The following is a 27,804-nucleotide window of genomic DNA, read 5'->3' as shown; positions in this document are numbered from 1 at the left end:
CTGGCTGGTGAACCTGGTAAGGGAGTGAAGGCCTGGGGGCCATGGGTAATGGTGGGGAAGGCCAGGAGCTCTAGCCAGCATCTGCCTGGTATCCCAGCAGCTGTGTTGCTGGCAGGCTTTTGGCAGTGGTAGGCCATGGCTGCAGGGTGTTACGATGGGATTGTTCCCATGTGTGCCAGGGGAAGAAGTCATCTGAGTGTGAAGGTCAGACCTACCATTTTCTGTCCCTGCCACTGACCTTCCCCCAGCAAATCCTGGGATCCCAGTATGTCTGCCTGCATTCATCAGGAGACCCTGTTCTTGTGCAGTGGTGGGATTGAGAAGCACTTGCTCAGGGATGTATGGACTCTCCGGGTTGTCCCTCTATCAGGGGACTCAGGGCCTGGATAGATTATCCCTCCCCCCAATCCAGTATCTGGGACTTCCCTCCTTTGCCCGCTGTTGTGATGACCGCGCTCTGTCTCTCTCAGATTGCCTCGCTCAGAGAGATCACTGGAGCCTATGACGGCAGCACTGATCCATTTCTGCCCTACCCTGACCGCCGGAGAGGCCCAAAGGGTGATAGGGGAGACTCAGGGGAGAGGGGACCTCCAGGCAAAGAGGTGAGGTGAAGCCACCAACAGAGGGTTGGGGCAGGTACAGAGGGGAGGGGCGAGTTCCTCTGGGGCCTCTCTGCTGCCCCTTGTGGGTGAGGGGTCCTTCAGCCAGCACCCAGGGAAATAAAACACTCCCCGTCCCTTAGGGGTTGCTCTGAACCTGGTCCCAATGGGCCCCACTTCAGGCCTGGGTTAAATCAAGCCTCTCTGAGTCCCTCGGTGCTCAGGGCCAAGCAAACAGCTCCCCAGGTTCGTCCTTTCCTCAGGAGAGGAGGCGTGTTGAGTCCTCAGCCCCTTCTCCTCAGGACTCTCACACACATGGCTTTGGAATCCCCTGTCTCCAGGGGAAGATGAAGGGGGGGAAATCCCAATGGCTCCCTGGTTCTCTCTGCCTCACAGCTCAGAGATGCAATGAATCTCAGCAGCATCTCCTCTAGGGAGCTGCCTCCCTCACTAGGGCTGTCCAGTTCCTGCCAATTCATAGATCTGCTCCATGCTGCTTTCCTGGGAAGGCAGTGGACTCCAGCTGCTTCTGGGCCCTGCTGGTTAACCCTTGTCTCCCCATGCACAGTCCTGCCATCACACTCCATTAGCAAATGCAGCTCTACCCTGCCCAAGGCCGAGCGAGACTTACCTGCTTCCTGTGCCCAGTGCTCCACAGGCAGCCAGCCCTGACTTGGTCTGTCGCTGGCTAGAGACTGAACTCCCCACTGGCCCCAAAGAGCTCCCTCCAAGCCAGGGCTGAAACCCGTTGATAGGGGCAACACATGAAGGAAGCCTGCCCATCCACTAGCAGCACTCTGTCTCCAGTGCTGTCCATCCAGCCCCCTCACCTGCTGGCGCCAGCCCTGGGACTAGCTGAGTTGTGGTGTGTTTCTTGCAGGGTGTGATGGGCTTTCCTGGAGAGAAAGGGCCCAAGGGCGACAAAGGAGACCAAGGCCCTGCTGGCCCCCAAGGCCCCATGGGACGTGCTATCGGAGAGCGAGGTCCAGAGGGGCTGCCTGGCCAGGCAGGGGAACCTGGCAAGCCTGGAATCCCAGGGGTGCCAGGGCGGGCCGGGGAGCTCGGAGAGGCTGGCAGGCCTGGCGAGAAGGTGAGTGAGACCTGGGGAAGAGGGAACAAGGATTGGAAGGTCAGTGGTGGCCAGTTGTGCAGCTGGCCTAGTGTGTGAAGCTGCTAGGGGATGGGACAGGAATGGAGGGGGCTTCCCTCTTCCCCCCCCCCCCGACTCTAGGATGTGGTGACACCTGCCTGCCATGACTGTTCTCTCAGGCGCAACGGGTGCCTGTGTGGGTGGGAGCAGCCCATGGATTTAGGGGCCTTTTTGAGGGGGTTGTGCAGGGGGAAACGATCCTTTTGGGAGGACTCTGTGCTACATGGTGACCAGACTCTTGGTTCCCAGGCAAGGACCTCAGCTGCTTGAGGGCCCCAAGTCCTGTCTCAGGCTCCCGGTGAGACTGCTCCGAAATCTGTCAGCTGGGGCCCTCCTGGCATTTACTGACCCTTGCTTGGGAGGGGAGGAGGGAGCAGAACCAAACCCCTGAGACAGCTCTGCTGACCTGGCCCCCCCCCTTTGCTTTGCAGGGCGATCGGGGCGAGAAGGGCGATCGGGGAGAGCCGGTGAGTGAGGCCTGGACCCACCAGGCATGCAGCCTGCTGCACCTTTCCATATCATGCACTCTCCATAACTGGCAAACATGCCATGATCTGTATCTCCGTGGGATAAGAGGCAGCTATTACTGCCCGTGTCTGCACATTCATCGAGATTGCCAATAGGGGAAACTGACCCTCTGATTTAGGGGGCTCAGGATTATTCCCTGGGGGTGCAGGGGCCATCGGTTGCATGTAGCCTGTGGCCATGGGGCTAGATTCCAAATACCAGGGACAGGGGTGCTGTCTTCTGTGCCCCCCAGGCATGTCACTGATGATTCAAAGTCCAGTGGCTCCTCATGTAGCCCTACCCTAAATCCAGCAGGAATCCACAGGGCACACGGAGAAGCCCCCAGCTGGCTGACACATGCACCATCAGGGGAAGGATTTTGACAGTGCTGCAGTACCATCGTCCACCTGTGTTGTGCTCTGAGCTTGCAGGTGGAGCCTCAGAGGGCTGGGATCAGAGACGGTGCCCGCAGCCCTGAAGGGAGCACTGACTATGGGGCACAGAATGGAAGGTCCCTGGGATCTGGGGCCCAAACTAGGGTGGGGAGAATGGGCCAAGAAGTGCATAAAGGACAGTCCTTCACCTTCTCCCCAGTCCTTCGCTCTGTCCCCTTGGGGTGTTGCTGCAGGGTCAGTGTACAGGGGCTGCCTTCTCCTGGGGTGTGGGGCTGTTTTCCCCCCGGGGATGGCTTCTGCTCTGCCCTCTGAGGGATCATCTGGGTCTTTGATCCATGTCCTGTTTGTCTTGTCTCAGGGCAGAGACGGCGTGCAGGGTCCTCCAGGGCCCCCGGGACCCAAGGTGAGTGAGTCCCCACCTGGCAATGTTGTCCAGGTCTGCCCACTGGGACCAGAGGGTGTTTGGCTCTGGGCCATCTGCAAAGGACCTGACTCCCCTGCTCCTTGGAATGACAGGGATGGGATAGTTGTGAAGGCCATGTGCTGAGCTGTTGGGGAAGGGAGTGCCCCGTGCTTCCCCATAGCCTCCCACTTCTGGGAGATGCTTGGGTCTAGACAGCCTTGTCCATCGCTCTTTGGCCAGGCCTAAGAAAGAGCCAGCAGGACACAGGGCAGATCCTATACAACCCCCACCCTCCCCAGGCCTCGGGCCTTTGAGTCCCTATTGTCCAGTGTTATCATGGGGTCCTGCTCTTCAGGCAGCTCAGACACAGGTGTTGGGAAGCCACTGCAGGCAGCAGCCAGGTGACTAACATCACTCTGTTTAGCAGGGGCCTCACCATTGTGCAGCCCCAGTTGAACTAGGAGACAGCAGCTGGGGCAAGTTGCCACAGGACCCGTCCTTTTAACTAGCAGGCGCCATGGGAAGACCCCTGAGGCCTGGCAGGGTTAGTCCCCCTCAGCCTGTCTAACAGGATCAGCACAGCTCTGCAGGGTCCTAGGGGAGGCCACCAATGACACTCAGCTCTGAACTCTGGGTGTGGCCCCAAAAGGGACGTTCCAGACCCAGTGGGCCCAAGGGACACCCAGGTTCATTCGATCTAGTACAGAACATAGAGGAGATACGAGCCCTGCTGCTTCACAGCGTCAGCCAGCCACTCCATGCCCAGGGCTGGAAGAGGCTGGGTAGGTTCTTCCAGAGATGCCCATTATGGCGTTTCTTGTGCCTTCCTCTGAAGCAGCTGGGTCTGGCCATTGGCCCCTGGGCAAGAGGGACCCATTAGTCAGATCTGGTCTGGCAGTTCCTATCGCTCCAGGGGACAAACAGGAATCTAACCCAGGGCATGTGGGGAGAGGGGTCGGCGGGTGCCCTGTAGGAGACCAGATTCCCATGGAGGGTTCCCAGTGCTGTTGGCGGCAGAGTTGCTGGCCCTGGGCTGCTGCCTCTCACTGTGCTCTTGTGTCTCCAGGCAGATGTGGTGGAAGGGAGCCTCTCGGGTCTTCCGGGGGAGCGTGGACCCACAGGACCCAAGGGAGCCAAGGTTAGTGCCGAGGAGGAGAGGAGCCCTGTCTGTACCCCATGTCTCAGTCAGAGTTTAAGGCCAAAGGGACCATGAGAGCATAGTCTGACCTCCTGTCTGTCACCACCACCAACTCCACCCAGCACTGCACATTAAGCCCATCTCACCAGATCTCCCAGGGTGCTGCAGGAAATAGAGCTGGTAACTCTTTCCTCTCCCTGAATTTGGCCCAATGCCCCAGCGTGGTGCTAAGAGGTGCTGTGCTGCTGCGTTTCAGATGGGATGTTCGAGGTCCTTTGTGCTCATCAGAGAGCTAATGGCGCTTACCATACAAGCGTGGGTTTTAATCGTTGTGTCCTGGCCAGATTCCTGTGTGGAGCAGGACGTCCCTAGATTCCTCCTGTACTTCCAGTTGGCTAAGAGATTCTCCTTCATAAACTCTTGTTAGTGTGCTGTGTGATACTCAGCAGCCCCCCAGCCCAGAGGTGGCTGCATTTCAGTGGTGGGTAAAATGATTCCTGCCTGTAATGTTATAGGAATCACCCTGTAAGTTCCTTATTTCCTAAACCAGGGTCTTCCTTCAGCTCAGTCTAGAAACTGACACTGTGGTACTGTGAGCTCAGCCCACTCTGGTGACATCATTGTTGCCACAACAATCAGTGTACTTTCAAGGGGACAAAGCAGCAGGAGACTGAATGAAACACTAAGGGTACGTCTATACTTACCTCCGGGTTCAGCAGTAAGCAATCGATCTTCTGGGATCGATTTATCGTGTCTTGTCTAGACGCAATAAATCGATCCTGGAAGTGCTCGCCATCGACACCGGTATTCCTGCTCCGCGAGAGGAGTAGGCGGAGTCGATGGGGGAGCCTGCCTGCCGTGTGTGGACCCGTGGTAAGTACCTTGTAGTTCGAACTAAGATACTTCGACTTCAGCTACGTTATTCACATAGCTGAAGTTGCATATCTTAGTTCGAACTGGGGGGTTAGTGTGGACCAGCCCTAAGTGGGAACAATGGTGGGGCTTAGAGCAGAGGCAGCAATGCTGTCTACTGGATTGGGGAAGGTGGTGGTGGCAACTGCCACTCAGGAGAGATGTAAGGAGAGAGTGGTCTGGAGGTTATAGCCAGGACTCCTGGGTTCTGTTCCTTGCTCTATGAGGGCGTGTCCCCGATGGTTAGAGCAGAGTGACTATCTGGCTATGGTTTGAGCCAGGGCGTTCTGACACTAACTTCCATTTTCTTCTCCCTCCTGTGCAGGGAGAGCCCGCTGTGGATGGCGAGAGAGGACCCAAAGGAGATAAGGTCTGAGTATAGTAAGTCTTCTGGCACCTGCACTTCACCAGCTTCCTCTCTGACTCTGTTTCGCTCACATCCGGAGATCTCCTCTGCCTGGGGCACTTGACTCTGTCTTTGATCCCTCAGCCTCTCTCTCGCTATCCTTCTGTCTGGCTGCACTGCTGCTCAGCAGGCCCAGGTCTCTGGGGCTGGCCCTCCTGTGTTGGAATCCAGGCGCCGGTGCCCTGCCAAGGCACTACTGGTGGCTCATCACCCCATTGGAATGGTTCTTTCCTGGCAATGGCAGCACCTCAGGCTAAGTCTGAGTGGTCCATGGAGAGAAAACTTGCATCCCCCAAGGGGGGCCCTCCAGGGCAAGTGTGAAGCATGTCAGCAGGTGTTGGTGTGTGGGGGAAGCTGGCCTGGCCACTGCCTGTTCGGCTTATAAACAGGAGACCTCAGCCCCAGGGCTGTCAAGCCAGCAGCTTCCACACACAATCACTCTGAATTTATTCTTTAAAAAAGAAGGAAAAGTCCACATTATACCGTAGGCCCTACATATAAACAAAGCAGCACGAGCGCACCCGCTCCCTGCGCTTTACTATGGCACGAGCCCTGCTTCCTGTGCAGCCATGGGAGTCCGTTCCCCTGCCGATTTCCAATAAATGCCCAAGGCTGTGCTGTGCTGAGACCTTATGTCCCCATGTGATGTCTCCCTCCCCAAAGAGCTGGGCAGCACTAGGGAGATGAGAGGACTCTGGCCTCCCCTCAGGGAGCAAACAGATCAATATCCCAGCGGGTGAGCCTCCCCCTGCCCTGGACAGGAGAGGGTCTCAGGTTTGGATGGGTCACGGTGATTTCCTGCTGGTCTTTGTGACGTGCTGTGTGTCCCGATTGCAGGGTGAACCTGGGCAGAAGGGGGAGAGAGGAGAAGTTGGCGAGAAAGGCAGGGATGGCAGCCCGGTGAGTACTGCTATTGGGACCAGAACTACTGGAACAGCAGCAGGGTGTGGGTTGGGACTGAGGTTCACTGGCAGAGCTGGGAGACAAGGCTGCACTGACTGGGGCTGGGGTGCATTGGTAGAGCTGGGGGGTGAGGCTGGACAGACAGGGGACTGGGGTGTGTTGGCAGAGCTGGGGGGGCGAGGCTGGATGGACGGGAGGCTGAGGTGCATTGGCAGAGCTGGGGTGGGCGAGGCTGGACGGACGGGAGGATGAGGTGCGTTGGCAGAGCTGGGGGGGGGCGAGGCTGGACGGATGGGGGCTGGGGTGTGTTGGCAGAGCTGGGGGGGGCGAGGCTGGACGGATGGGGGCTGGGGTGTGTTGGCAGAGCTGGGGGGGCGAGGCTGGACGGACGGGGGCTGGGGTGTGTTGGCAGAGCTGGGGGGGGCGAGGCTGGACGGATGGGGGCTGGGGTGTGTTGGCAGAGCTGGGGGGGCGAGGCTGGACGGACGGGGGCTGGGGTGTGTTGGCAGAGCTGAGGGGCGAGGCTGGACGGACGGGGGGCTGGGGTACATTGGCAGAGCTGGGGGGATGAGGCTGGACGGATGGGGGCTGGGGTGCGTTGGCAGAGCTGGGGGGGTGAGGCTGGAAGACGGGGGACTGAGGTGCATTGGCAGAGCTGGGGGGGGCGAGGCTGGACGGACGGGGGACTGAGGTGCATTGGCAGAGCTGGGGGGGGCGAGGCTGGACGGACGGGGGGCTGGGGTGCATTGGCAGAGCTGGGGGGGTGAGGCTGGACGGATGGGGGCTGGGGTGCGTTGGCAGAGCTGGGGGGGTGAGGCTGGATGGATGGGGGCTGGGGTGCATTGGCAGAGCTGGGGGCGGCGAGGCTGGACGGACGGGGGGCTGAGGTGCATTGGCAGAGCTGGGGGCGGCGAGGCTGGACGGACGGGGGGCTGAGGTGCATTGGCAGAGCTGGGGGCGGCGAGGCTGGACGGACGGGGGGCTGGGGTGCATTGGCAGAGCTGGGGGGGTGAGGCTGGACGGATGGGGGCTGGGGTGCGTTGGCAGAGCTGGGGGGGTGAGGCTGGACGGATGGGGGCTGGGGTGCGTTGGCAGAGCTGGGGGGGTGAGGCTGGAAGACGGGGGACTGAGGTGCATTGGCAGAGCTGGGGGGGGCGAGGCTGGACGGACGGGGGACTGAGGTGCATTGGCAGAGCTGGGGGGGGCGAGGCTGGACGGACGGGGGGCTGGGGTGCATTGGCAGAGCTGGGGGGGTGAGGCTGGACGGATGGGGGCTGGGGTGCGTTGGCAGAGCTGGGGGGGTGAGGCTGGATGGATGGGGGCTGGGGTGCATTGGCAGAGCTGGGGGCGGCGAGGCTGGACGGACGGGGGGCTGAGGTGCATTGGCAGAGCTGGGGGCGGCGAGGCTGGACGGACGGGGGGCTGAGGTGCATTGGCAGAGCTGGGGGCGGCGAGGCTGGACGGACGGGGGGCTGGGGTGCATTGGCAGAGCTGGGGGGGTGAGGCTGGACGGATGGGGGCTGGGGTGCGTTGGCAGAGCTGGGGGGGTGAGGCTGGACGGATGGGGGCTGGGGTGCGTTGGCAGAGCTGGGGGGGTGAGGCTGGAAGACGGGGGACTGAGGTGCATTGGCAGAGCTGCGGGGGGCAAGGCTGGACGGACGGGGGACTGAGGTGCATTGGCAGAGCTGGGGGGGGGCGAGGCTGGACGGACGGGGGGCTGGGGTGCATTGGCAGAGCTGGGGGGGTGAGGCTGGACGGATGGGGGCTGGGGTGCATTGGCAGAGCTGGGGGGGTGAGGCTGGATGGATGGGGGCTGGGGTGCGTTGGCAGAGCTGGGGGGGTGAGGCTGGAAGACGGGGGACTGAGGTGCATTGGCAGAGCTGGGGGCGGCGAGGCTGGACGGACGGGGGGCTGGGGTGCATTGGCAGAGCTGGGGGGGTGAGGCTGGACGGATGGGGGCTGGGGTGCGTTGGCAGAGCTGGGGGGGTGAGGCTGGAAGACGGGGGACTGAGATGCATTGGCAGAGCTGGGGGGTGAGGCTGGACAGACGGGGGGCTGGGGTTCGTTGGCAGAGCTGGGGGGGGTGAGGCTGGATGGACGGGGGGCTGGGGTTCGTTGGCAGAGCTGGGGGGGGTGAGGCTGGATGGACGGGGGGCTGGGGTGTGTTGGCAGAGCTGGTGGGGGTGAGGCTGCACTGACATGAGGGCTGAGGTGGGGGAGCGAGGATGCACTGATGGGGGATGGGGTGGGTTGGCAGAGCTGGGCGGGGGGCGAGGCTGGGCTAACACTGGGGCGGGCGGTTAATATGTATTGGCAGGGCTGGGGGTGGGGTGGGGTCAAGGCTGGACCAGCAAGGGCTAGAGTGAGGTGCTTCAGCAGAGCTGGGGGTTCGGTGCTTCAAAGAGTTGTTAACCCCTTGGTGTCTGTTTTTTACTGTCTGTCCCTTGCCTTATTTGCTTTAGGGCCTCCCAGGAGAAAGAGGCCTTGCTGGGCCGGAAGGAAAACCGGTGAGTAAAGGCGGGAAGCATCAGCCTGGGAGTGCGGGGTGCAGGAGGGGGCGCATGGAAATGGGGTGGCCGGAGGAGTGTGTGACAGGCTGGCTTGGAGGCTGCTCGGAGAGGAGTGAGCTGGTCACTTGGGGTTTTCTCAGGAGCCAGAGTCTCTGTGTCGGGGTTTAGCTGAGGTTGTCATTCCCAGCTGCAGAGACAGGGCAGCTCCCGCGAGACATGCCAGCACCCCAGTACACTGCCTGTTCCCCAATCCCACCTCTGGGCTCTTTGGAATGTTTGCGGGACAATTCCCTGGGCCAGCAGGGATTCAGGACACTGAGTGGGCATGGCTGAGACCATCGCTGGCCCACATGCAGGCGGGTGAGGTGCCCCCAGCACAGGGGGACAGGGTGTGATTCAGGCAGGGAGGAGAGACTAGGGCTCAGCATATGGCTAAGAGCCCCCAAACCAGCTGCCTTTGTTCTGTTTGTTGTGCTGTATCTGTGCTCTCGGTGCCGCGAAGGTTTGGAACAGGTACCCAGTGCTGACTGTGATTGACCTGGTGGGGGATCCCCAGACAGCCCCCAGTTTGTTCTTGGGAACATGTCCGTCTGCATTAACCAGTGGGAGACACTAGCTGTGCAGGAAACCCTCCCGCACAAGGTGCCAGCATTGCTGTTCCAGCCCCTTCACACCCCAGTGAGCAGCATTCCCCACTGCGACATTGTGCTGCCAGCTCACGTGTTGTCGTTTTGTGTCCTTCCCTTCCATCCAGGGCCCGCAGGGCTTTAGAGGGCCTCCCGGCCCAGCTGTAAGTAACCCTTCGTGGTAGGCCTTGGTTCTGGGCCCTGGCTGAGGTTGGCTTCCCCAGCTCTCTATCTATGCTGTGCAGCAGCTCTGTCTTGGCATCATATTGTATAGGAGGCCAGGCCTGAACTGGGGCTGCTTCAGGGGCTGCTGTGGTTTCGCTAATTCTCCGGCTTTGAATTGCCTCTTTGCAGGGTATGCCAGGCTTTCCCGGAGTTCTAGGCCGACCGGTAGGTGATTGCCTTCCCCTCCTGTCTTGCGCCCTTTCTGCATGTAGCAAGTACATCCTTCTCCTGCAGAGTCTGGGGCGTTTCTGCTTTCAGGAGCAACCTGCATTGTAAACTTTTCACAGGGAGGCAGAGATCATGCATCTGGAGGTTAGAGCAGGGACCGGGATTCCAGAGATATGTGTTCTAGTCCTGGTTCTGACTCACAACTTTGGACAAGTCACTTACTCTCTCCTGGCCCTCAGTTTCCCCATCTGTAAAATGGGGCTAGTGACTCTGAAGCTCCTCACAGGTGTAAAGAGCTCAGAGATCCTTGGATAATAGTGCTAGAGCAAGGCCCACAATGACTGACTGTAGCACACAGCTGGTTAAGAAGTGCTGACAGCACATAAAGTGAGAGGATTAAAATCCTGTCTGTCTGTGCCTGGCCCCTGTTGTAAATCCCATAAAGCAGGCTGGGTTTGCTCTGCTGCCCCTATTGTCCCAGACACAGTGTGACATGCACAACAGCGTGTGGAGAGTATGGGTGCAACCCTGTCGCCCATTGAGTGCGACTTCCCTCCCTCTGCAGGGCCATGAGCGGGGGCTATGGTATGGTGGCAGGGACACTTCACATGAGGAGAACTCAAGAGTCCAGAGCTCAGCCCTTTTTCAAGAATATTGATCCAACCAAAACTCAGTTAAACCCAAAAGCCAGTCAGCCCATCTGACCTCTGCGGTGGCAAGAGGTGATCAGTCTCCCAGAGTCCCCATCCAGCACTGACAACCTCTCTCCTGTCCTGCAGGGCAACCAGGGAGATCCAGGGCCACCAGGCTCAGCTGTAAGTAACACCAGCCTCCTGTACCTTCTGTTGTCGCTCTGATACACGCACAGCCATGGACATCTCCGGTGGCATGGGGGAATCTGCTACTCCCTGAACCCCAACATTCACAGTAGTGTCCAGATGGTTCCTGGAGGCTGAAACCTGCTGGCATGAGATGTCAGCCCAGCACAGAGCTTATGCTGGGAAAGGGGAACAGAAAATGACATCCATTGGAGCTGCCAGAGGCACACAAAGCATTTCCGTTCAGCTTTCACCACCCTGCCAGCCCTCCCCATGGGGCCTGCAAGAGATGATGTCCTGCAGAGCTGGAGGCACATCCCCCTGTGTTATTAGCAGGGCCAGGGCGATGCGGATCCCTGAGCCCAGGATGTTAAATGGGGCTTTTGTGGGTGCGGCAGATTCCAAGGCAGCGAACCAAACAGGAAGCACGTCAGCACTGTCCATGCTGTGCTCCAGAACCGGCTCAGTTGCACTGCTGGGCTCTAGCTGTACCCGGGGATAACCATCTCCTCTTTCCTTGCAGGGGCTTGTTGGACCGCCAGGCGCTCAGGGCCCACCTGGAATAAAGGTGCGTCCCAGACAGCAGCTTCTTCCAACCTGCTGGAGGCTGGAACCTCTGGCCAGAGGAAGCTGGAGTCCTACTGCCTTTGCTGGGCTTAGGGACTCCAGGAGGCTGCGTTAGCTGGAGGAAGCACTGCAGATCAATGAATCGATATGGAACCCACAGGCATGGCTCATGCATCCACTGTGGGAGGCCTCCAGCTCCCGGGAGCACCAGGCACCAGGCAGAGCCGCATGTGGGCTGAGAGAGGGCCATGCATGAGGCTTGGATGATGGGCACATCCCTGAGCAAGCCAGAGGGTGTGGAGCTGCAGAGCATGCAGAACCCTGTGCTAGCTGGAGGGCTTTGCTGCCCTGCTTAGACCCGGGATTCCAAGGGTCTGATTCCAGGTCAAGTACTGCACACCTATGGGTTACACTGTTCCCTGGCCACTGTGGTCCCAGTGTGCGTGAGATGCAGGCTGTGTCCTTAAAAGATGCCACCTGTTTGGAAGGCCCACATGGCGTTGTCCCATACTATGGAAAGAGGGGGAGGGGGAGGCTTGCTAGGAGACTGGCTGGAGCCTTTGGGCACCCCATAGCACAGGGGACACGGGGAAGGGGTGACAGCAGGGGAGGCTCCACTTCTCCAGCCAAGTAGGTGAGGGGAGCGTGAGTCACAGTAATGGACCAAATTCACCCCGGGACACGTCCCTGGAGTTAGCGCAGTGAGCCCAGGGCTGAGTGTAGGAAAGGAATGGCGAGGACAAAGTCCATGGAGGGGAAAGAGCAGCAACCCAGGGCTGGGAGACACTGAGTGTATCTTTGCAGAGAGCACCCTGGAGGGTACCTGTTCCCGTCCGTGGGTGGACGTCTACCCTGCTCTCCTCACTTAACCACACGCCAGTGCACACGCAGGACCCAGGCTGGTCCTCATCTGCCAAGCATCCTCAGGCTGCGTTAGCTGTAGGAGGCCTGACGAGCTCCTACCATTGTGGTCTCTGCTTTGGTTAGTTTCCTGGAAATGTTCCAGTGAGCGAGCTGCTGAGTGGAATGGGTCGGGGAGCACTCACTGTAGTAACAGACCCTGTGTGGAGCTGGCGGTGTCAGAGCCCCGAGTGTGAAGCTCTGGCATCTCCTGGGAACTTGGGTCAGCTCAGTTCCCAGTTGCAGCTGGAATCCCCCTTGTGTGGCTGCTGGATCCCTCCTGCAGGTCTGAACAGCTGGAGCTCCCAGGGCTGAAACAGGAATTGGAGAGAGAATAGCACAAATACCACGTTGAACTCTCTCGTACACAGCTACCAAATCCACCCCTCCTTCCTCCGTAGCCAGGCAGCCAGAACTTTAGGTGAGAACACCGAGCTGCAAAGGGTTAACGGAACAGGCCTGAGCCAGATCTGGTTGGCATTCCTTGGTCTGTCACCAGACCTGTGCCCTGGCACCTGTCTGGCAGGAACAATCCCCGGCACACAATCTCCAGAGGCCCATGAGTATTTGCTGTGGTCAGTTGCTGTAGAAGCTGGTATTGGAGGTCCTGTCTCTGCTGAAGTCTTGTGTAGGCTCCTGAGCTGCCAAGGGCTGGCGTGGCCATCTGAGCAGGGGGTCTGTTTCCTGATAATGTCTGGAGAGGCTGGCTTGAGGCCTCGTGGACCTGGGATCTGGGATTGTTGTACCTGGATCTGGGATTGTTGTACCTGCCATGTGGGGGTTGTAACAGACTCTCTTATTGCAGGGAGATTCCGGTGAGCCTGGCTCCAGCATTCGGGTGAGTAGCTCTGCCATGCCCTGCCATCTGTGCCCCATCCCTACTCAGGCTGGCTCTGGCCTGAACTTAGGCACTTGCAGGACCTTACCCAGTGGGTACACACCTGCCCTAAAGGGGGTGCTGGGCCCTTTCCTTCGGGGACAGTTGGTGTGTCCTGATTCCCTGACAGGCCAAGGCCTGGGAGCCTGCAGAGTGACTCTGCCTGGGGGGAGATGCTGTCAGGGACCCACTATCCTAGGGAGAGGCTTCCCCTGCTCTCTAACACATGCCTCTTTATTCCATTGCAGGGCTTGCCCGGGCCCCAGGGGAGCGTCGGCCTCCCAGGTCCCTCAGGCCCCCCCGGCCTTGTGGTAAGTAGTTGGTGTGATTTTTCTCTCATTTGGGTGCCATCAGGGAGTGGAGTTTGAATGGTCTTTGTGCTGCTGCCCAGGGTGGAAGATTAGCGGTTCCTCCTTCATTGCCTTTGATTCCTGACTGTGTTTGTTTTCCATCAGGGACCGCAGGGCGCCCCAGGATTGCCAGGACCAGTGGTGAGCATTGCTTGTGCACAGTGACCGATAGCCCCCTTGCTGCTATGGGGGGTATGAATTGCCAAATTCCCAACTGGCCTGGCTTTGCTGATGGCCCTTCCAATGTCCTGCCACTGGCATTTCTTCTCTTGGCAACCTTTGCCTTTGTGTACGCGTCCATTTGGCAAAGCTGGGCCTTCCTTGGCTGAGAGAGCAGGATCCAGGTGGCCCATTGCGCAGCTGATGCTCTTGTGTCCCTTCTCCGAGGCCTGGAAGTGGCAGGAGGCGTCCGATGGAGATGCTAGCTGTGGAGTGGATTGTCAGCAGTGCTGTCTACTTCTCCCTCCCCCTGATAATTCCAGCTGTTCCATTCCCGTTTTCTAGGGTGAGACTGGAAAGCCTGGAGTGCCGGGGAGAGATGGAGTGCCAGGGAAGGAGGGAGAACCAGGGCTGCCTGGGAAAATGGTATGTCCCACACAGGTGCTGGCAGGGCATGTGCCTCTGCTACAGTGAGCTCCAGCGGGAAGGGGAATGGCAGCATTCTCCAGATACTCGGGTGATGGAGGAGTTAGAAATGCCACAGTCCTGCTGCACTGAGCCTCTCTGGCCTTCCCTCCCATTGTGTGTCTGGCACTGGAGACCATGTGGATCAGGAGTTGTTCTACGTCTGTCTGTGCAGCTGGCTGCCCCTGTGACTCTAGCCCAGTTGGGATGACACGGGAGGTCTCATCAAACCACAAATTCCAGGGGATGTGGCACCTCTAATCGGCACTGAAAGCTTGGCTTTGAATTCAGCGTGGTTTAGATTTTCCATGGCAGCGTGGTGTGTGGAAGAGTTCATTGAATTCAACCACTGGGAATGTGGTATGCAAGAGAGCTAAGTCAGCAGCCATGTATGATTGGCCAAGTTACCTCCGTGGTGGCCCCACCTCCTGAGAGGGAGCTGGTAGTGGCAGAGCAGCCAAGGGTGCCTGGATGGGAGCATGGAGTTGGGGCACAGCAGCACCCATCATGCCCATCTCAGGCCAAGGCTAACAGTTGTGTTGATTGCATGACAGGGTGTGCCAGGACCCACAGGCCCTGCCGGACCTAAAGGAGCGCCAGGGGACGCCGGGCTCCCAGGACAGGTGTGTATGACGTTTTCCTATCTCGCTTGGCTCATTTTCTGAGCCAACTGTGGTAGGTTCCTAGCTCCCTTCAGTGGATTTTCCTTCTGAAGATGGGAGTAACTCATCCAAAGCCCAGCCCTGCTGGGTGGGGTGGGCTGAGCTGGCCCCTCTCCTGGGCTGTGGAGTGAGTGTCTCCCTCATGGCCCCTGCCTCTGGGTAATAACTCTCTCTCCCTGCCACCTGGGCCCAGCTCTGATGGAGGCGGGACCCTTCAGCCTGCACTGTAAGGTTGCTCTCCTCCCATCTCAGGGTGTGTGGGGTGACCTATGATTGACCTGTCTGGGTTGGAGGGGGGTCATTATATCCCCTCCCCACCACCAGCCCAACATTCCCTGCTGCAGGAATTCTGAATGCGGGTTCCATACGGGGATGGTGTCGGGGCCTTTAATCACTTTATAGCTCGCCCAGTGAGGAAATGGTGACAGTAGCCGGGGTTCAGCTGGGCTGGACAGCCCTTCCACATGGGGGTAGGGAGTTAGTATCCCCCTGCCTAAGCCATGGACCAAGCAACGGTGCTTAGCATTGTGCTCTCTTGCTGTCCTCCTTTGTGTGATTCACTCACTTCCTACCCCGGCCCTTGAAGTGAGAAACCTTCCCCCGTCCCTTGTGTCACTCATCTGTTAAGTGTCCATATTTCCCCCTGCCTGTCTCTAGACGATTGTCGGTCCTCCTGGGATGAAAGGCGAGAAGGTAAGAGGCTTGGGGGTTAGCTCAGAAATCTGCACAGAAAGCTTCAGAGGGGGAGTGTGGGGACAGGGAGCCAGGACTCCTGGATTCTTTTTCCAACTCTGGCCCAGAAATTGTATTAATAATAATGTTGTTAGAGCCCAGTAAAAAACAGAGAGGGAGAGGGTGGTGCTGGAACAGCCTGGAGTGAGTGACCAGCCCTTTGGTGCGGGGCTTTCTCAGTGCCACGCTGCCCATGTTCCTGTGTCCGTTCTGATGTCATGAGCTGCATCTGCTCTGGCTTGCCCACTGCCAGCTTCCCCGGTGTCTCTTCAGCCACTCCAGTGTCTGAGCAGGAGCCCAGGGGTCCCAGGCTGCACCAGGAGTGATGGTTTGTGGTGACCAGGATCAGTGGAAGAAGGTAGCCCAGATGTCAGCTCAGGGTGCGGAGGGGGTGGGGAGGCCTTGTGCTCGCTTTGTGGGGATGCAGGGGGCACAGGAGGGATGCCTGACGTGCTGAGCCTTTGTGTGTTGCTGTCTAGGGCGAATCCGGAGGGACTGAAGGGAACCTGCTGGGTGAACCGGTAAATTGGCCTTTCATGTCCCTTCCCACTGTTGTATCTCAGACTCTGTGCCCAAAGCCAAGCACTAACTCTGCTCTCTACCTGCAGGGTGCCAAGGGCGAGCGAGGCTTACCGGGCCCCAGGGGAGAGAAGGTGAGGAACTTCCCCACACCCCATTGCAGGGAGGGGCTTCCACTCTCTGCTCTTAGTCACCTCCCTGTGATGGCTCATGGTGCCTTTGTGACCTGACCCATTTCACTCCCCATTGGTGAGTCTCACACTCTTTCTTCCTGCCAGGGGGATCCTGGAAGACAGGGGGAACCTGGAGACCCTGGGGAAGATGTAAGTACCACATAGATGGGGTGCTGGGAATGGCTGGGATCCCCACAGTAGGAATGCTGAGTCCAGACCCAGTGTTAGAGGCTGTGGGAGGCTCTCCCCTGCCCACCTGCTCAACCCCCACATTCAGGTTCTTGTCCTGGGCCCAGCACTGGAGTATGTGAGTGGTTTTGATTTGTTTCATTGCCCCCCTGAATGGGAAGCCCTGGCCTTTGCCATAGTAAACATCTGAGCACGGGCAGCTCCAGCATGTCTGAGATCTGGCTCCAGGGGGAAGGCTACCTTGGTGCGTTGTAATCTAGTTCTGAAAAATGGTATACAGCATGTGTGCATGCCCTCAAATGTGTATGTGTGCAGTGAGTGTGCATAGCATGGTTTATCCTCATTGTTTCCTGTGCTTGTATTTTAACAGGGAGCCAAAGGATCCCCTGGAGTCAAAGGGGAAAAGGTACGTAGCAGCCCCGGTACTTGGGCTCCAGTGTACTGAGCCTAGAACCTCACTGGCACGGCCTGTCAGTCACAGAACAGAATGCATTTAGCAGCACTTGGTGGCTCAAATACCCACCTGTCACTTGTTACCTTCCATATTGCACTCGGGCTCATGTCCCTGAGGTATCTCGCTTGCAGTTTGATTGTCATGTGCTGATGGCTGAGGAGCGGGGAGAATTGTGGCAGCAGTGAGAAGGGAAAGTCTCTGAGTCAGCATGAGACAGAGAGAGCCCTTGAGAGCCGGGGCAGCCTCCAGCTGTGTGGTCAGGGTTACTGGGACGAGCTGACCTGCTCTGATTGGTGTTTGGCTGGATGAAAGGCTGATGTGAATGGGCTAATCAGGGCTCTTCTTGCATTGTTTAACAGTCACTGGGGTGTTCATGGCTGTGGAAATGGCTGTCACAGTGTCTGTGCCTCATTCCTGCCCTGGCGGGACCCCCCTGGGGCTAAGAGGGGAGTTTATTCTCTAGGGACCACAAGCAGGGCCAGCTGATTGCACCCCGTTCTGTGACTGACAGGGCATGCTGGTGAGGTTCTTGTGATGTGGCCGCTTTCCCACTAGAGACTGGCTGAGGCCTGCTAGTGAACAGCCATAGATTGCAACCATGCTCAGTCACCAGCTGGGGCATAGCTTACTGGAGGACAGGTCTGTCCCATTCCCATCCACTCCTAACCCCTGTATATCCCTATGTATCCAGGCCTCTGCCCCTCCATGTGGCGTGACTTACCATTTCTATTCCATCTGCACCATTCAGGGTTCGGTTGGCATTGGCCTGCAGGGACCCCCTGGACAAGATGGGCCTCAAGGTTTGAAGGTAACGTCTCCTAAGACTTTGTTAGCACAGAGAACCTCTCCTTAGTCATACGGGGAGTCTGGGAATCAGAACTCCTGGGTTCTCTTCCCACCTCTGCCTCTGGCTTGCTGAGTGACTTGGGCCAAGCCTCTTCCCTGGCTCTGTGCTTGTCTCCCTGTTTGTATAATGGGGTTAATGACACTTGGCCTTTGTTGTTAAACACCTGCTTGGAAGGTGTATATTATTATTGTTATCAACTTAAAACATGGAGTGAAACGCCACGTGCTGGCCCTGTTCAGCGTTGCTGTCTCCAGGTGAATGGTGCCTGCCCAGCCTGCAGACTTACTGCCAAGCCAGGAAATACTGTGAATTTTTACAGCACGAGCAAGATGCCCATAATCTCCCCCTTCATGGGAAATTGGTTATTTGGTAGATTCTCGAGGCCCTTTGAGTGAGTCACAGGACAGCTGTAGATGGGGAGGTGGCAGGAGCCACTCTAGAAGCAGGACATAAAGGGCTGGATGCCCTCCCCCTTCACACCCTGCCTACCTTGCCCCTCACAGCTTCCAGGCTGAGAGAGACTGGTGCTTACAGAGCTCATGTGGCATCAGCACCACTGGTGCTGGACAGCTCCTGCTGGAGGCCCTGAAGAGCTGGGACATTCTACTCCTGGTTCCAAACCAATCCCCCAGCAGAGATCTTCAGCGCCCAGTTACCAATGAAAATTACCCCCCTCTCCCTCCACCATGCACACCCAGGGAAAGCTACCTACTCCAGTGTTACCGCAGAGCGGGCAAGTGCTGGGATCAGGATATCTCCACTCCAATGCCAGCCATCCTCCATATACAGGCCTGACCCCCTCTCTTCTGTGCTGCCTACTTCTACAGGCCTGAGATCCTTTGCCCTGCTTCTGCCCACCCTCAGCGTGTGGGTGTTTGGCTGAGCTCACCTCCATTTCACTCCTCCCCCTGGGGCTGAGTGCTCTGCCCTGCTGGAGTACAGCATTTCCCTCCAGACTGACATTGAAGTCCCCTGAGGAGTGTGCAGCGCCACCCCACTGCTCCTCTCTCAGCAGTCTGGCATCAGGGGAGTCCTTCCCCAGCAGCAGGCTCACCAGCACTGGCTCCTTCTGTCTCCCCTCCAGGGTGACACTGGCTTACCTGGCCCACCAGGATCCCCGGGCTTGCCAGGCATCGCAGGGACCCCCGGCCAGCCAGGTCTGAGGGCAGAAAATGGACAGCCAGGCCCACCAGGGCCTCCAGGAGAGAGGGTAAGAGGGGCAGTTACCATCTGGCCCTGAGCTCTGGCCCATCTCACCCCTGCTAAAGCACAGCCACTTGGACCACACGCCCCAACCGCACATACTGCTCAGCACCAAGGGCCAGTTCAGCAGCACGACTGCCCAGCTCCCCCAGCTTCTGCCCTGGGCCTGGCCCTGGAGGTGCATGCAGGGGAGCCACATTACAAAGGGAGGCCACTGGGTGAGTCCATGAGACATTCCAGAGCCCTGAGTCTGCCTGTCCATGGACTCCTTGGTGCCGGCAGGCAGGGCCTCCTGCTGTGGGAGTGCAAGGGGTCGATGAAAGAAGGGAAAAGACCATGAAGGACCTTCCGGCCGCCCCCAGACCAGACTTTTCCCTGCAGCGCTTTCTCCAACCCAATGTGAAGTGTGCGCCAGCAAAGCAGCTTCCATCAGCTCCCTCCTGCGACGTGCAGAGAGTCTACAGCGCCCCCTCAAAGGGTTAAATGTCCTTTCTCCACTCACTCCTCCCTGGTCACGTGTGGAAGTGCCTGCCCGCACTGAACAGGGCTCTCCTTCCTGGCAGGACCCAGGAGTTCACCCCGAGCTGCACAGTCCCCCTCCCACGAGAACACTTGCACTTGCCTCCGCCTGGTGCCCTGAGTGTGAGCTCTGCCATGGGGGAGCTCGGTGAAGAGAGATGCCCCAGGGCCATGGGGCTTGGCCTCTGCCCTGGAGAGGCCTTAACTGTGCTCCCTTTACAGCGAAGGCCACTCTTGGGCCTTCACTAGCTGTGAAGTGGGGCCTCACCGTGGCCAACGCCTCTCTTGATTGATGTATTTTTCCTGCTAGGGTTTGATTGGCTTCCCTGGAAGAGACGGCACCTCTGGCTCACCAGGGCCACCGGGGCCCCCAGGGCCAGTGGTGAGTGTTTGGGCATCTGGGGCCAAGAGTGCTGGGTGTGTAGCCAGGAGGAGGAAGATGGTTTCAAGGGGGTGCAGCTATTGCTCCCCCTAACTCAGCGTCTCCCTGTGTCTCTCAGTAGGTGCCCTGCACAGCCTCTGGGAGGGAGAACTGGGCAGGGTGCTGGAAAGAGCCTGCTGCCCTGACAAGAGAAGTCAAACTGCCAGGTTCTCTGGGGAGCAAACGAACAGTGCAGGGGGTGACAGGCAGCTGCCCTGGGCCAGGAAAGAGGCCATTAAAACCCAAGACAACGCCACTTTGCATAGCTCCAAAGGGAGGGATTTCAAAGGTCAAGTGCCCAAAAGCAGGCCGGCTGGGTGTCTAACGCACTTGGGCCATTGCCACAGCAGGGGCACGTTGTCTGCTTGCACACACAGCTGTGTCTCTTGCTCATCACTTGCACACACAGTCCCAAGGATTGTTTGAGATCTTCCAGCCCACACTCCCAAGCATGGGTTCACCTTTGGGTGACAGAAAAATCTCTTGCTTATGCCAGTGCAGGCACCCTTAGGGGTTTCCCTCTGGACTGGAGCCAGAGCAGCTTTGCATCCAGATTCAGAGCTGGGTGAGAGGCTTACATGAGTATCATTGAATTATTCCCTTGAGTGGGTTGGGGTCGGGGAGGGATGGCTGGACAGATGAATATCTGCATTTCTTCAACTAAAACTTCCTCTGCCTCCTTGTTCGCTCGTGTTACCCCCCCTGTTGCCACTAGTGCTGCCCAGGGCCAGAGAAATGAAAGGGAAGCGAGGTGAGTAGTATGAGTGACATGGCCGAGGTCTGACCCCTCTCCCTGGTGTAATTGTGGTTGGCACCTGGACCAGGGCAGCACTGATCTCTGTATCCTGTGATATAGTAAACCCCCGGGGATCGCTTCAGAGGTCCCCAGGCTGGGCCTGGTACACTGATCTGTCTCTCTGGTTTCAGGGGGCACAAGGCGTCCCAGGACTGAAGGGTGACAAGGTAGGATCTTATTGCACCAGCCTCCTGCAGCTCCTGGAGTGGGGGAGAAGAGCATGCATTCTCCAAGGGCCCCAACTAGAGTGGGTTTTTTTTTTTCTTGCTTGGTGGATGTTCCGTGTTGCCTTCGAATAACACCTGTCTCCTTTGGGGGATGGATCACTGGAGGAACCCAGACTTTTCTTTCCCAGTGCGGCTTCGGGGCTAGTGATGTTGATAGACAGAGGTACAGGGACATCTCAGAGCTACCTACAGGTGGAGCCCTTGGGGTCAAGTGCATCTCTGACCCATTTGCAAAGGCCGCTCTTTTCCCTTCCTCTTGCCTCTGGTGCAGTCACTTGTCTCTGAAGAAGCCTGTTGTGGGGAGTGACCGTGGAGCCAGGCCCCATAGGTTGATTCTGGGGCTGGCAATGCTGTTACAGTACAGGTACCGAGGAGCAAGTGTGCTCCTGCCCTGTTCGAGGGCATGTGCAAGCAGAGCCAGGCAGCCAACAGACAGCAGCACCCCTGGGGTACAGGTGACATGAGGATCCTGCCCCCTACATGGAAACCTCTGAGCACCAAGGGAGCAGCGAGGAGAGGCCATGGCTTTCTGGTTTTGCCACATGTCTGGTTGTCAAGCCATGCAATCTCATGTATGTGCAGGGTAGGGCTGCCAGTTTTGGTTGGATGTATTCCTGGAGGTTTTCACATAACTTAATCTTTCATTAAAGATTAATCTTTATTTCCTGGAGACTCCCGGCCAATCCTGGAGGGTTGGCAACCCTAGTGCAGGGCAGTGTCCCATGGAGCATGATGCTAGAGATTCCCAGAGCTGGGACAAAGTGAGCAGCAGAGGGCGTGGAAAGGGGCATCCAGTGGCTGGATCCAGCAGGGCCCGGGTAGTGCCCTACTCAGGCAGCTTGGGCAAAATATGCAGGATTGCCGTTTACCTCGGCCCATTCAGAGAATGCTGCCATTAGCTACAGGGTCACTAACACTCTGTCTCTCTGCCCTGTAGGGGAACGTGGGGGTTGGACAGCCAGGCCCTAGAGGCGAGCGAGGAGACCCAGGGCCACGGGTACGTATCTCCCCTATTGTCTCCCCCAGCTGTGAGTGCAGACCCTGCTAACCCACCCCTCTCCCCAGCACAGCACATCGATCCCGCAGGGCCAGAAAGGCTTTCCAGCCTGTAGTACAGTGTTGGGGAGCATGGCATGTGCCCCCCTGCAGCACTGGGGACTCTACCAGGCCTTGTGGCTTTGGGATACTGGCACGGCCCTGCATGGGCAGGGGGTATGTGGAGCAGTCTTGGAGATTAGAGATGGAGAAGACACATTCGGACCTTTTGAGCCCATCTCCCTGAGGAGAGCCCCTCCTTGGCACACACCCTGGCTGGGGCTGAGAAAAGCCCACACGTGGGTACCCTGGAGGCATCCCGTGCCCAGGACCCTCCCCAAGGCCGACGTCACTGCCCTGGGGCTTTGCCTCTCACCCCCCTCACCATGGATCAGGATGGCAGGATATGGAATTGACCCACGGTGCCCACAGGGCCCAGCTCTCCTGTCCCTGGGCCTGTGCTCTGTCTCACTGTCCTTTTCCTCTTTGGCAGGGTGAAGACGGGCGCCCAGGGCTGGAGGGAGATCGTGGGCCTGCGGTAAATACCTTCCCCCTCCCCTTGCCTTGCCCTTTAACCAGGGGTTGGGATTGGCTCCCACTCGCCAGTGACTCCCCTTCTCTTTTCCCTTTAGGGGCCTCCCGGAAACCGAGGGGAGCGTGGTGACAAAGTAAGCAACCTACTGGTGGGGGGGGGGGAGTGGGGCAGGGGAGGGGAGTCTTCTCCCACCTCCCCCTCCATCAGGCCGCTATTGACGTACAAGTACCTGCCCATGGGGTACAATCCCACTCTGATGGGGTGGGGTCAGGGTATTGCCCAGAGCTGCCCCTGAATTTCACCCCACAGCCTGCTTGGACTGCTGCCTGACCAGGGCTGTCTCCTCTCCAGGGGAGCTCATGGCTTGTTCTCCCTCTTGCTCTCATTTCTCCCAATTCTAATAAAGTCAGGTGTGAACCTGTTTCCCTCTGATCCTGCGCCCCCCACTCATGCCTCTCAGGACCCCATGAACTTCCCTAGGTTTGGGGTCCCCTAGGCTCTTGGGGCTCCTTCCAACCACTCTCCTCCCCTCTGAGTGTCATGATTCTGGCTGGTCTCTTTGCTGCTCTGAGGGAGGCCCTCGGGTTTGGTAGTGGCCTGATGGGCTGTAGTGGGAATGGGGCCTGACAGTCGTGAGACCCACGTGTCCCTGTGCGAGGCATGTTTCCCACCCATGCTCTCTTCCCTTCTAGGGAGACGTTGGAGTTATGGGGCCCAAAGGAGACAAGGTGAGTTCCTTATTTACCCGCTGCTAGGGGCTCATTGGCTGACCCCTAGCCCCAACTGCCACACCAGAAAGGCCAATTTGCCTTCAGACCTGGGAGTGTCTGGGCCACAGTCCCCAAAGGAAGGTGGGAGAGTAATTCTGCACTGGCACAGAGCGTTTCCATCTGCCACCTGCACACAAGGAGGGGCTTGTGCCCAATTGCAACCTCACCAAATGCTGCCACAGCACGTCCACCCCACGTGAACCTTTCCAGTGCTAGTGGCCAGCTTTGGCTATGCCCCGACCGGACACTCCTTAGCCCTGGGGGCTGCTCCAGTAACCTCTGCCTGTGTCCCTGGGTGGCAGCCCGCAGGGTTCTTGCCACTGGGCTGTATAATCCTTGGACCTGCCCTTGCTGCGGTGAGACCCCTGGCAGGGTGGGAAGCTGGACTCTTGACTGGCTTGATGGCCAGCAGATGGTCCTTGGGCACATGACCCTGTTTAAACCCATAGGATTGCAAACTGCAGCATGGGTCAGTGGTTTATTTTGAGCTCTCATTGGCTGTTGTGTGGTTTTTTTTCCCCCCCTGTGTGCAGGGTGATACCGTCATTGTGGAGGGGCCGGCTGGAGTCCGGGGGAGCAAGGGGGAGCCGGTAAGAGCCCTACCCCATAGAGCAGAGGTTTTCAAAGTGTTGGGTGCACTCCCTAGGGGGGGGGTGGAGGAACGTTTGGGAGGGTGAGCATCGACACCAGGCCAGCCCTGCACGGTGGGGCTCAAGCCAGCCCCACACCATCTCCACCCCCTGACTCACCTCAGCGGGTCACCCAGCCTGCAGGTCAGTGTCAACATCCACCATGGCTGCGCTGATTTCCACTCCAAGCAGCCTCTGCGCCCAGTGCTGGCTCGGCCCCCATCATACGCGCCTTCCCCCACCCTGAAAACCCTAGTGGGGAGGGGCATGTATTGTCTATTTTTGTCTGGGTATTATAACTCAAAATGGTGGGGGGGCTCGGCTCAGAAAGTTTGAAAACCGCTGCAAGGGCCCGTTGCCCAGGGGCCAGAGTGGGCTGCTCCCAGGATGCTTTGAGATTTATCAGCCTGGAGGTGTTTCCTGCTATTGAGCCTGTAGCTGCTAGGTCTGCCCCGCCCACGACCCCCTCTTGCCTTGAGGTTCACACCCCAGATCTCATCAGACACTTCTCCTGTGTATCCCCTCACCCCAGTCCCCACGTCCCTTTAGCCAGACAGACCAGACTCCACCGCAGGAATTTCCCCTCCAGTCCCAATTCGTGCCTTGCTCTTCTCTGAATCCCAGCCCATGGGTCATCCTCCTTGTGCTGTCAGGGGACTGACACCCTGCACCCTCCGCTCTTTCCCCTGCCCAGGGAGACCGCGGTCTGAAGGGGATGGAAGGGGAAAAAGGCGACAAGGGTGACCCGGGCCTCCCAGGAGAGAAGGTACGTGAGTGAGCAGCTGGAGGACAGGCAGGTGGGTATGGGAGCATGCCTGTCTGAAAGTTGTCCCAGAGGCTTGGGAGAAGCCACAGAGCACTGGAGGCTTGGCATGACCGAGAGCAGGTGCTGTGATGACTGAGCACTGTGGAGCACAGCCAGCCCAAGGAGCTAGGAGCTCGATGCTTTGTGCCCTTTGCTTGCTGTGAGCGCAGCCATTGAGAGAGGAGGGGCTTTAGGCTGGCGTCAGTGGGAGCTGCAGGGCCCGGTTATGGAACAGAGACTGGTGAGGAGGAGGATGAGAGAGGGGCGAGTCACTGGACACTGCAGGGGAACAGGCCGAGATGTGATGGACCAGGCTCCGTCCCAGCATGCGTTATGCTCTGCTGATGGCTCAGGGGCACCCAGTCCTGGCCAGCGCCAGCCCCCCTATGCCACTGGCAGTGGTGGGGGTGCTCAGCAGAGAGTGGTCCCTGGACACCTCCTTTCCCGGAGGTGCATCAGTCTGACGTGGAGGGGAGTTGGCTAGTGAGTCACTGCCGTGGGGGAAGCAAATCAGGGACATTTTGTTTCTCTCATTTGGGGAACTTTTGTTAGAACCTAATATAATTTCAGAGGCTGGTTCTGTCCCTCCAGCTGCCTGCTGGGAGCAGGGGGCGCTTTCCTCAGGCTGTGCACTGATGTGTGCTTTCACCCGCAGGGAGGAAGGGGCGAGCAAGGGGAGAAGGGCTCCACAGGCTTCCCAGGAGCACGCGGCCCCGGAGGGCAGAAGGTAAGAATAGCCACAGGTGCGCCAGCCCTGCAAGTGCCACTTGTGCTCAGATGTAGGTGTGCCCGCAGGTGCGTGTGCACACAGGCCTGCTAGACCATCTGCTGTCCCGATCTTGGCATGTACCTGCGGGCGTCACTCCGGCACCCAGCCCCTCCGGCCCTGACCCAGTGTCTTTTCCTTTCCAGGGTGAAGTTGGCGTATCGGGAGACCCCGGAGAGTCGGTGAGGAACTTTCTTTTGCTGCTGTTTCTCGCCCATTGCCTGGGAGCAAAGCCCGAAAGTCACTCTGTATTTCCTCTTTCTCCAGGGCCTGCCAGGAAAGGATGGAATCCCAGGATCCAGAGGGGAGAAAGGGGACATCGGGCCACTGGGAATGCGAGGCCCTAAGGTGGGCATTTCCTTAGTCTGTCTGTCCTCCTGTGACCTGAGAGAGCCTGCCTGTCTGGGCCAGACGTAGCCTTAGGGCAGACCAGAGGGAAGCTGAGCCCACTCACGGCAGTGTCTTGGGGCCAAGCACCTTGGGGAGAGAGGAACCCCCCTCCCCCCGTGTGCATTCAGGATCAGTGTCAGGGAACCCCCAAGCCACCAATTAGCCCCTGGGAATGGGCTTGGATTCAGTGTAGCCTCCCAGGAATGGGTTCGGTGGCATCAGCTGCAAGACATTGGTGGCCTTGATAGCCTGAATTTCTCCCCCTTGATAACTGATACCCAGCATAGACCCTGCCTGCAAAACCAGCCCCCTGCCCCAGGGAATAGAGCTGTGTTGTGACTTCTCTCTTCACTGCAGGGGGATCGGGGAACAAAAGGTGCCTGTGGCCAGGATGGAGATAAGGGGGAGAAGGTGAGTGTTCATGGGTGTGCACAGTTGACCCCCTGTCTCCAGCCAGTCAGCAGAGGTGGGGACACTTGGATCCAGAGGCGGCAGAGCCACCACGCTAACGGAAGGTGGGACTGCAGTGCGTTGGGATGTGCCAGTGGAGCCTCCCAAGAGCCCTGTGCTCCCCACAGAGCTGAACGGATCCCTGAGGAAATGCCTGATGCTTAAGGGCTTCTAAGGGAATAAAGGCTGCCCTGGGGGGCCAAGAGGCTTATGGGAAGTGGAGACAGTTCAGTCCCCATCTGGTAGAAGCCAGTGGGGCTAACTCTGGGCCCAGTCTCACCCCCAGGGCAGCCTGGTCACGTCACTTGGCTGGGGTGCTATGGAACTAAGCTCCGTTAGACCAGCACTGGCCCTCTGAGCCACCAGTGAGGTCTGTGTAGCGGATGAGGGAGGGGCCTTTGAGAAGCCCCAGGTATCAGCCCTGTGGCACTGGAGGGCCCAGGACTGCTGTGGAGGCTACTGAGGAGTTTGAGAAGGCGGGGGGACCCTCAACCCCACCCCTTTGGAGCCCTAGTGTTGTACGACGCAGCAACCCCCAACCGGAACTGAACCCCAGGAGGGTGAGTCCATGGGCGGGCGGAGCTGTGTGGCATCGCCCCGAGCACTGCTCAGTGGACTGGCTTCCCTTGGAGTGGAGGAGGATGCCACGGGCTAGGTATAACTCCATCAGTGAAGCAGTCTGTGCTGTAGGCACGAGCCCAGCATGGCGGGGCCAGGGCATTGTCCGGGCTGGTTCCCTGTTACCCTGCTGTCTCTCACTGACTCGTGTCTCCTTCTGCCTCCTCTAGGGGGAGCCGGGGATTCCAGGCCGAATGGGACTTCCAGGAAGGAAGGGCGAGCTGGTAAGTGCACCCAACTTGCTCCAAGGGCAATGTGACGTGAGCACACCTGGACTGGCCAGAATGAACATCTGGTTTGTTTTCCTAGGGAGAGCTGGGCATGCCTGGAACCCCAGGAATCCCGGGGAAAGAAGGTCTCATGGGACCCAAGGTAGGGATTAAGGAGCAATAATGTTTGGGGGGTGGAGCGAGGCTTGTGGATGAGGGGCTGCTGAGGGGCTTGCTGATCGCCCTCTTCAGATCCTGGCCTTCCTTGGCCGGAGCTGCCTCGCTGACTGTTAGTTGATAGTGTGCCACGGCACGTGCCCATGATATGTGCAGACAGTGGGATTTCTCCAGTGCTGCTAATAGAGGCACCAAAGCTGCCAGCAGCTCCTCATTAAGATGACGCTACAGACCTTTCCAGTGCACTCAGTCCTGAGCGTTGGGAAGTAATTAGATGCTGGGACATGATGTTTCCGATCTAACTGCTGTTACTCTCTATACAAACCTGAAATTTGGGGCCCAAGCTCACCTGACACTTCTACCCAGTCGCAGATTAGCTACTGGGCCAATGGGGCCTGTTCCCAGGGACCCTGGTCAATTGGGGGGGCCCATGAAAATGGGTGACCCCGTGCCCTGACCTGCTTCTCCCGCCCGGCGCTCCTGCGGAGTGGAGCAAGCCCCCGCACCTCAACAGCACTCCCCGGCTGGGGCACCAGGCCGGCGGAGTGGGGCAAGTCCCTGAGCCCTGAACCCACTCCCTGGCTGGAGAGTCGGGCTGGC

At 58.6% G+C, this 27,804-nt stretch overlaps 1 protein-coding gene across 1 annotated transcript in view; it reads left to right on the top strand.

Annotated features, from left to right (window-relative positions):
- COL7A1 (collagen type VII alpha 1 chain) overlaps positions 1 to 27,804 on the top strand; it is a 106,297-nt gene that overhangs the window by 60,965 nt on the left and 17,528 nt on the right. Inside the window, exons 75-111 of the mRNA XM_054034096.1 lie at positions 471 to 602; positions 1,480 to 1,689; positions 2,181 to 2,216; positions 3,010 to 3,054; positions 4,121 to 4,192; positions 5,430 to 5,474; positions 6,348 to 6,410; positions 8,876 to 8,920; positions 9,678 to 9,713; positions 10,722 to 10,757; positions 11,284 to 11,328; positions 13,033 to 13,065; positions 13,353 to 13,415; positions 13,560 to 13,595; positions 13,959 to 14,039; positions 14,633 to 14,701; positions 15,398 to 15,433; positions 15,952 to 15,993; positions 16,081 to 16,125; positions 16,270 to 16,314; positions 16,724 to 16,759; positions 17,556 to 17,615; positions 18,739 to 18,864; positions 19,687 to 19,758; positions 20,725 to 20,760; positions 21,758 to 21,817; positions 22,349 to 22,393; positions 22,488 to 22,523; positions 23,083 to 23,118; positions 23,694 to 23,750; positions 24,484 to 24,555; positions 25,250 to 25,321; positions 25,507 to 25,542; positions 25,628 to 25,708; positions 26,108 to 26,161; positions 26,989 to 27,042; positions 27,128 to 27,190. Coding sequence (XP_053890071.1) covers positions 471 to 602; positions 1,480 to 1,689; positions 2,181 to 2,216; positions 3,010 to 3,054; positions 4,121 to 4,192; positions 5,430 to 5,474; positions 6,348 to 6,410; positions 8,876 to 8,920; positions 9,678 to 9,713; positions 10,722 to 10,757; positions 11,284 to 11,328; positions 13,033 to 13,065; positions 13,353 to 13,415; positions 13,560 to 13,595; positions 13,959 to 14,039; positions 14,633 to 14,701; positions 15,398 to 15,433; positions 15,952 to 15,993; positions 16,081 to 16,125; positions 16,270 to 16,314; positions 16,724 to 16,759; positions 17,556 to 17,615; positions 18,739 to 18,864; positions 19,687 to 19,758; positions 20,725 to 20,760; positions 21,758 to 21,817; positions 22,349 to 22,393; positions 22,488 to 22,523; positions 23,083 to 23,118; positions 23,694 to 23,750; positions 24,484 to 24,555; positions 25,250 to 25,321; positions 25,507 to 25,542; positions 25,628 to 25,708; positions 26,108 to 26,161; positions 26,989 to 27,042; positions 27,128 to 27,190 — 2,211 coding nt within the window. The remainder of the gene's footprint in view (positions 1 to 470; positions 603 to 1,479; positions 1,690 to 2,180; positions 2,217 to 3,009; positions 3,055 to 4,120; positions 4,193 to 5,429; positions 5,475 to 6,347; positions 6,411 to 8,875; positions 8,921 to 9,677; positions 9,714 to 10,721; positions 10,758 to 11,283; positions 11,329 to 13,032; positions 13,066 to 13,352; positions 13,416 to 13,559; positions 13,596 to 13,958; positions 14,040 to 14,632; positions 14,702 to 15,397; positions 15,434 to 15,951; positions 15,994 to 16,080; positions 16,126 to 16,269; positions 16,315 to 16,723; positions 16,760 to 17,555; positions 17,616 to 18,738; positions 18,865 to 19,686; positions 19,759 to 20,724; positions 20,761 to 21,757; positions 21,818 to 22,348; positions 22,394 to 22,487; positions 22,524 to 23,082; positions 23,119 to 23,693; positions 23,751 to 24,483; positions 24,556 to 25,249; positions 25,322 to 25,506; positions 25,543 to 25,627; positions 25,709 to 26,107; positions 26,162 to 26,988; positions 27,043 to 27,127; positions 27,191 to 27,804) is intronic.

This window comes from Malaclemys terrapin, chromosome 7, assembly GCF_027887155.1.
Source record: "Malaclemys terrapin pileata isolate rMalTer1 chromosome 7, rMalTer1.hap1, whole genome shotgun sequence".
Classification (NCBI taxonomy): Eukaryota; Metazoa; Chordata; order Testudines; family Emydidae; genus Malaclemys; species Malaclemys terrapin.
Note: the sequence above shows the minus strand (reverse complement) of the source record. Positions and strands in the feature narration are given on the sequence as shown.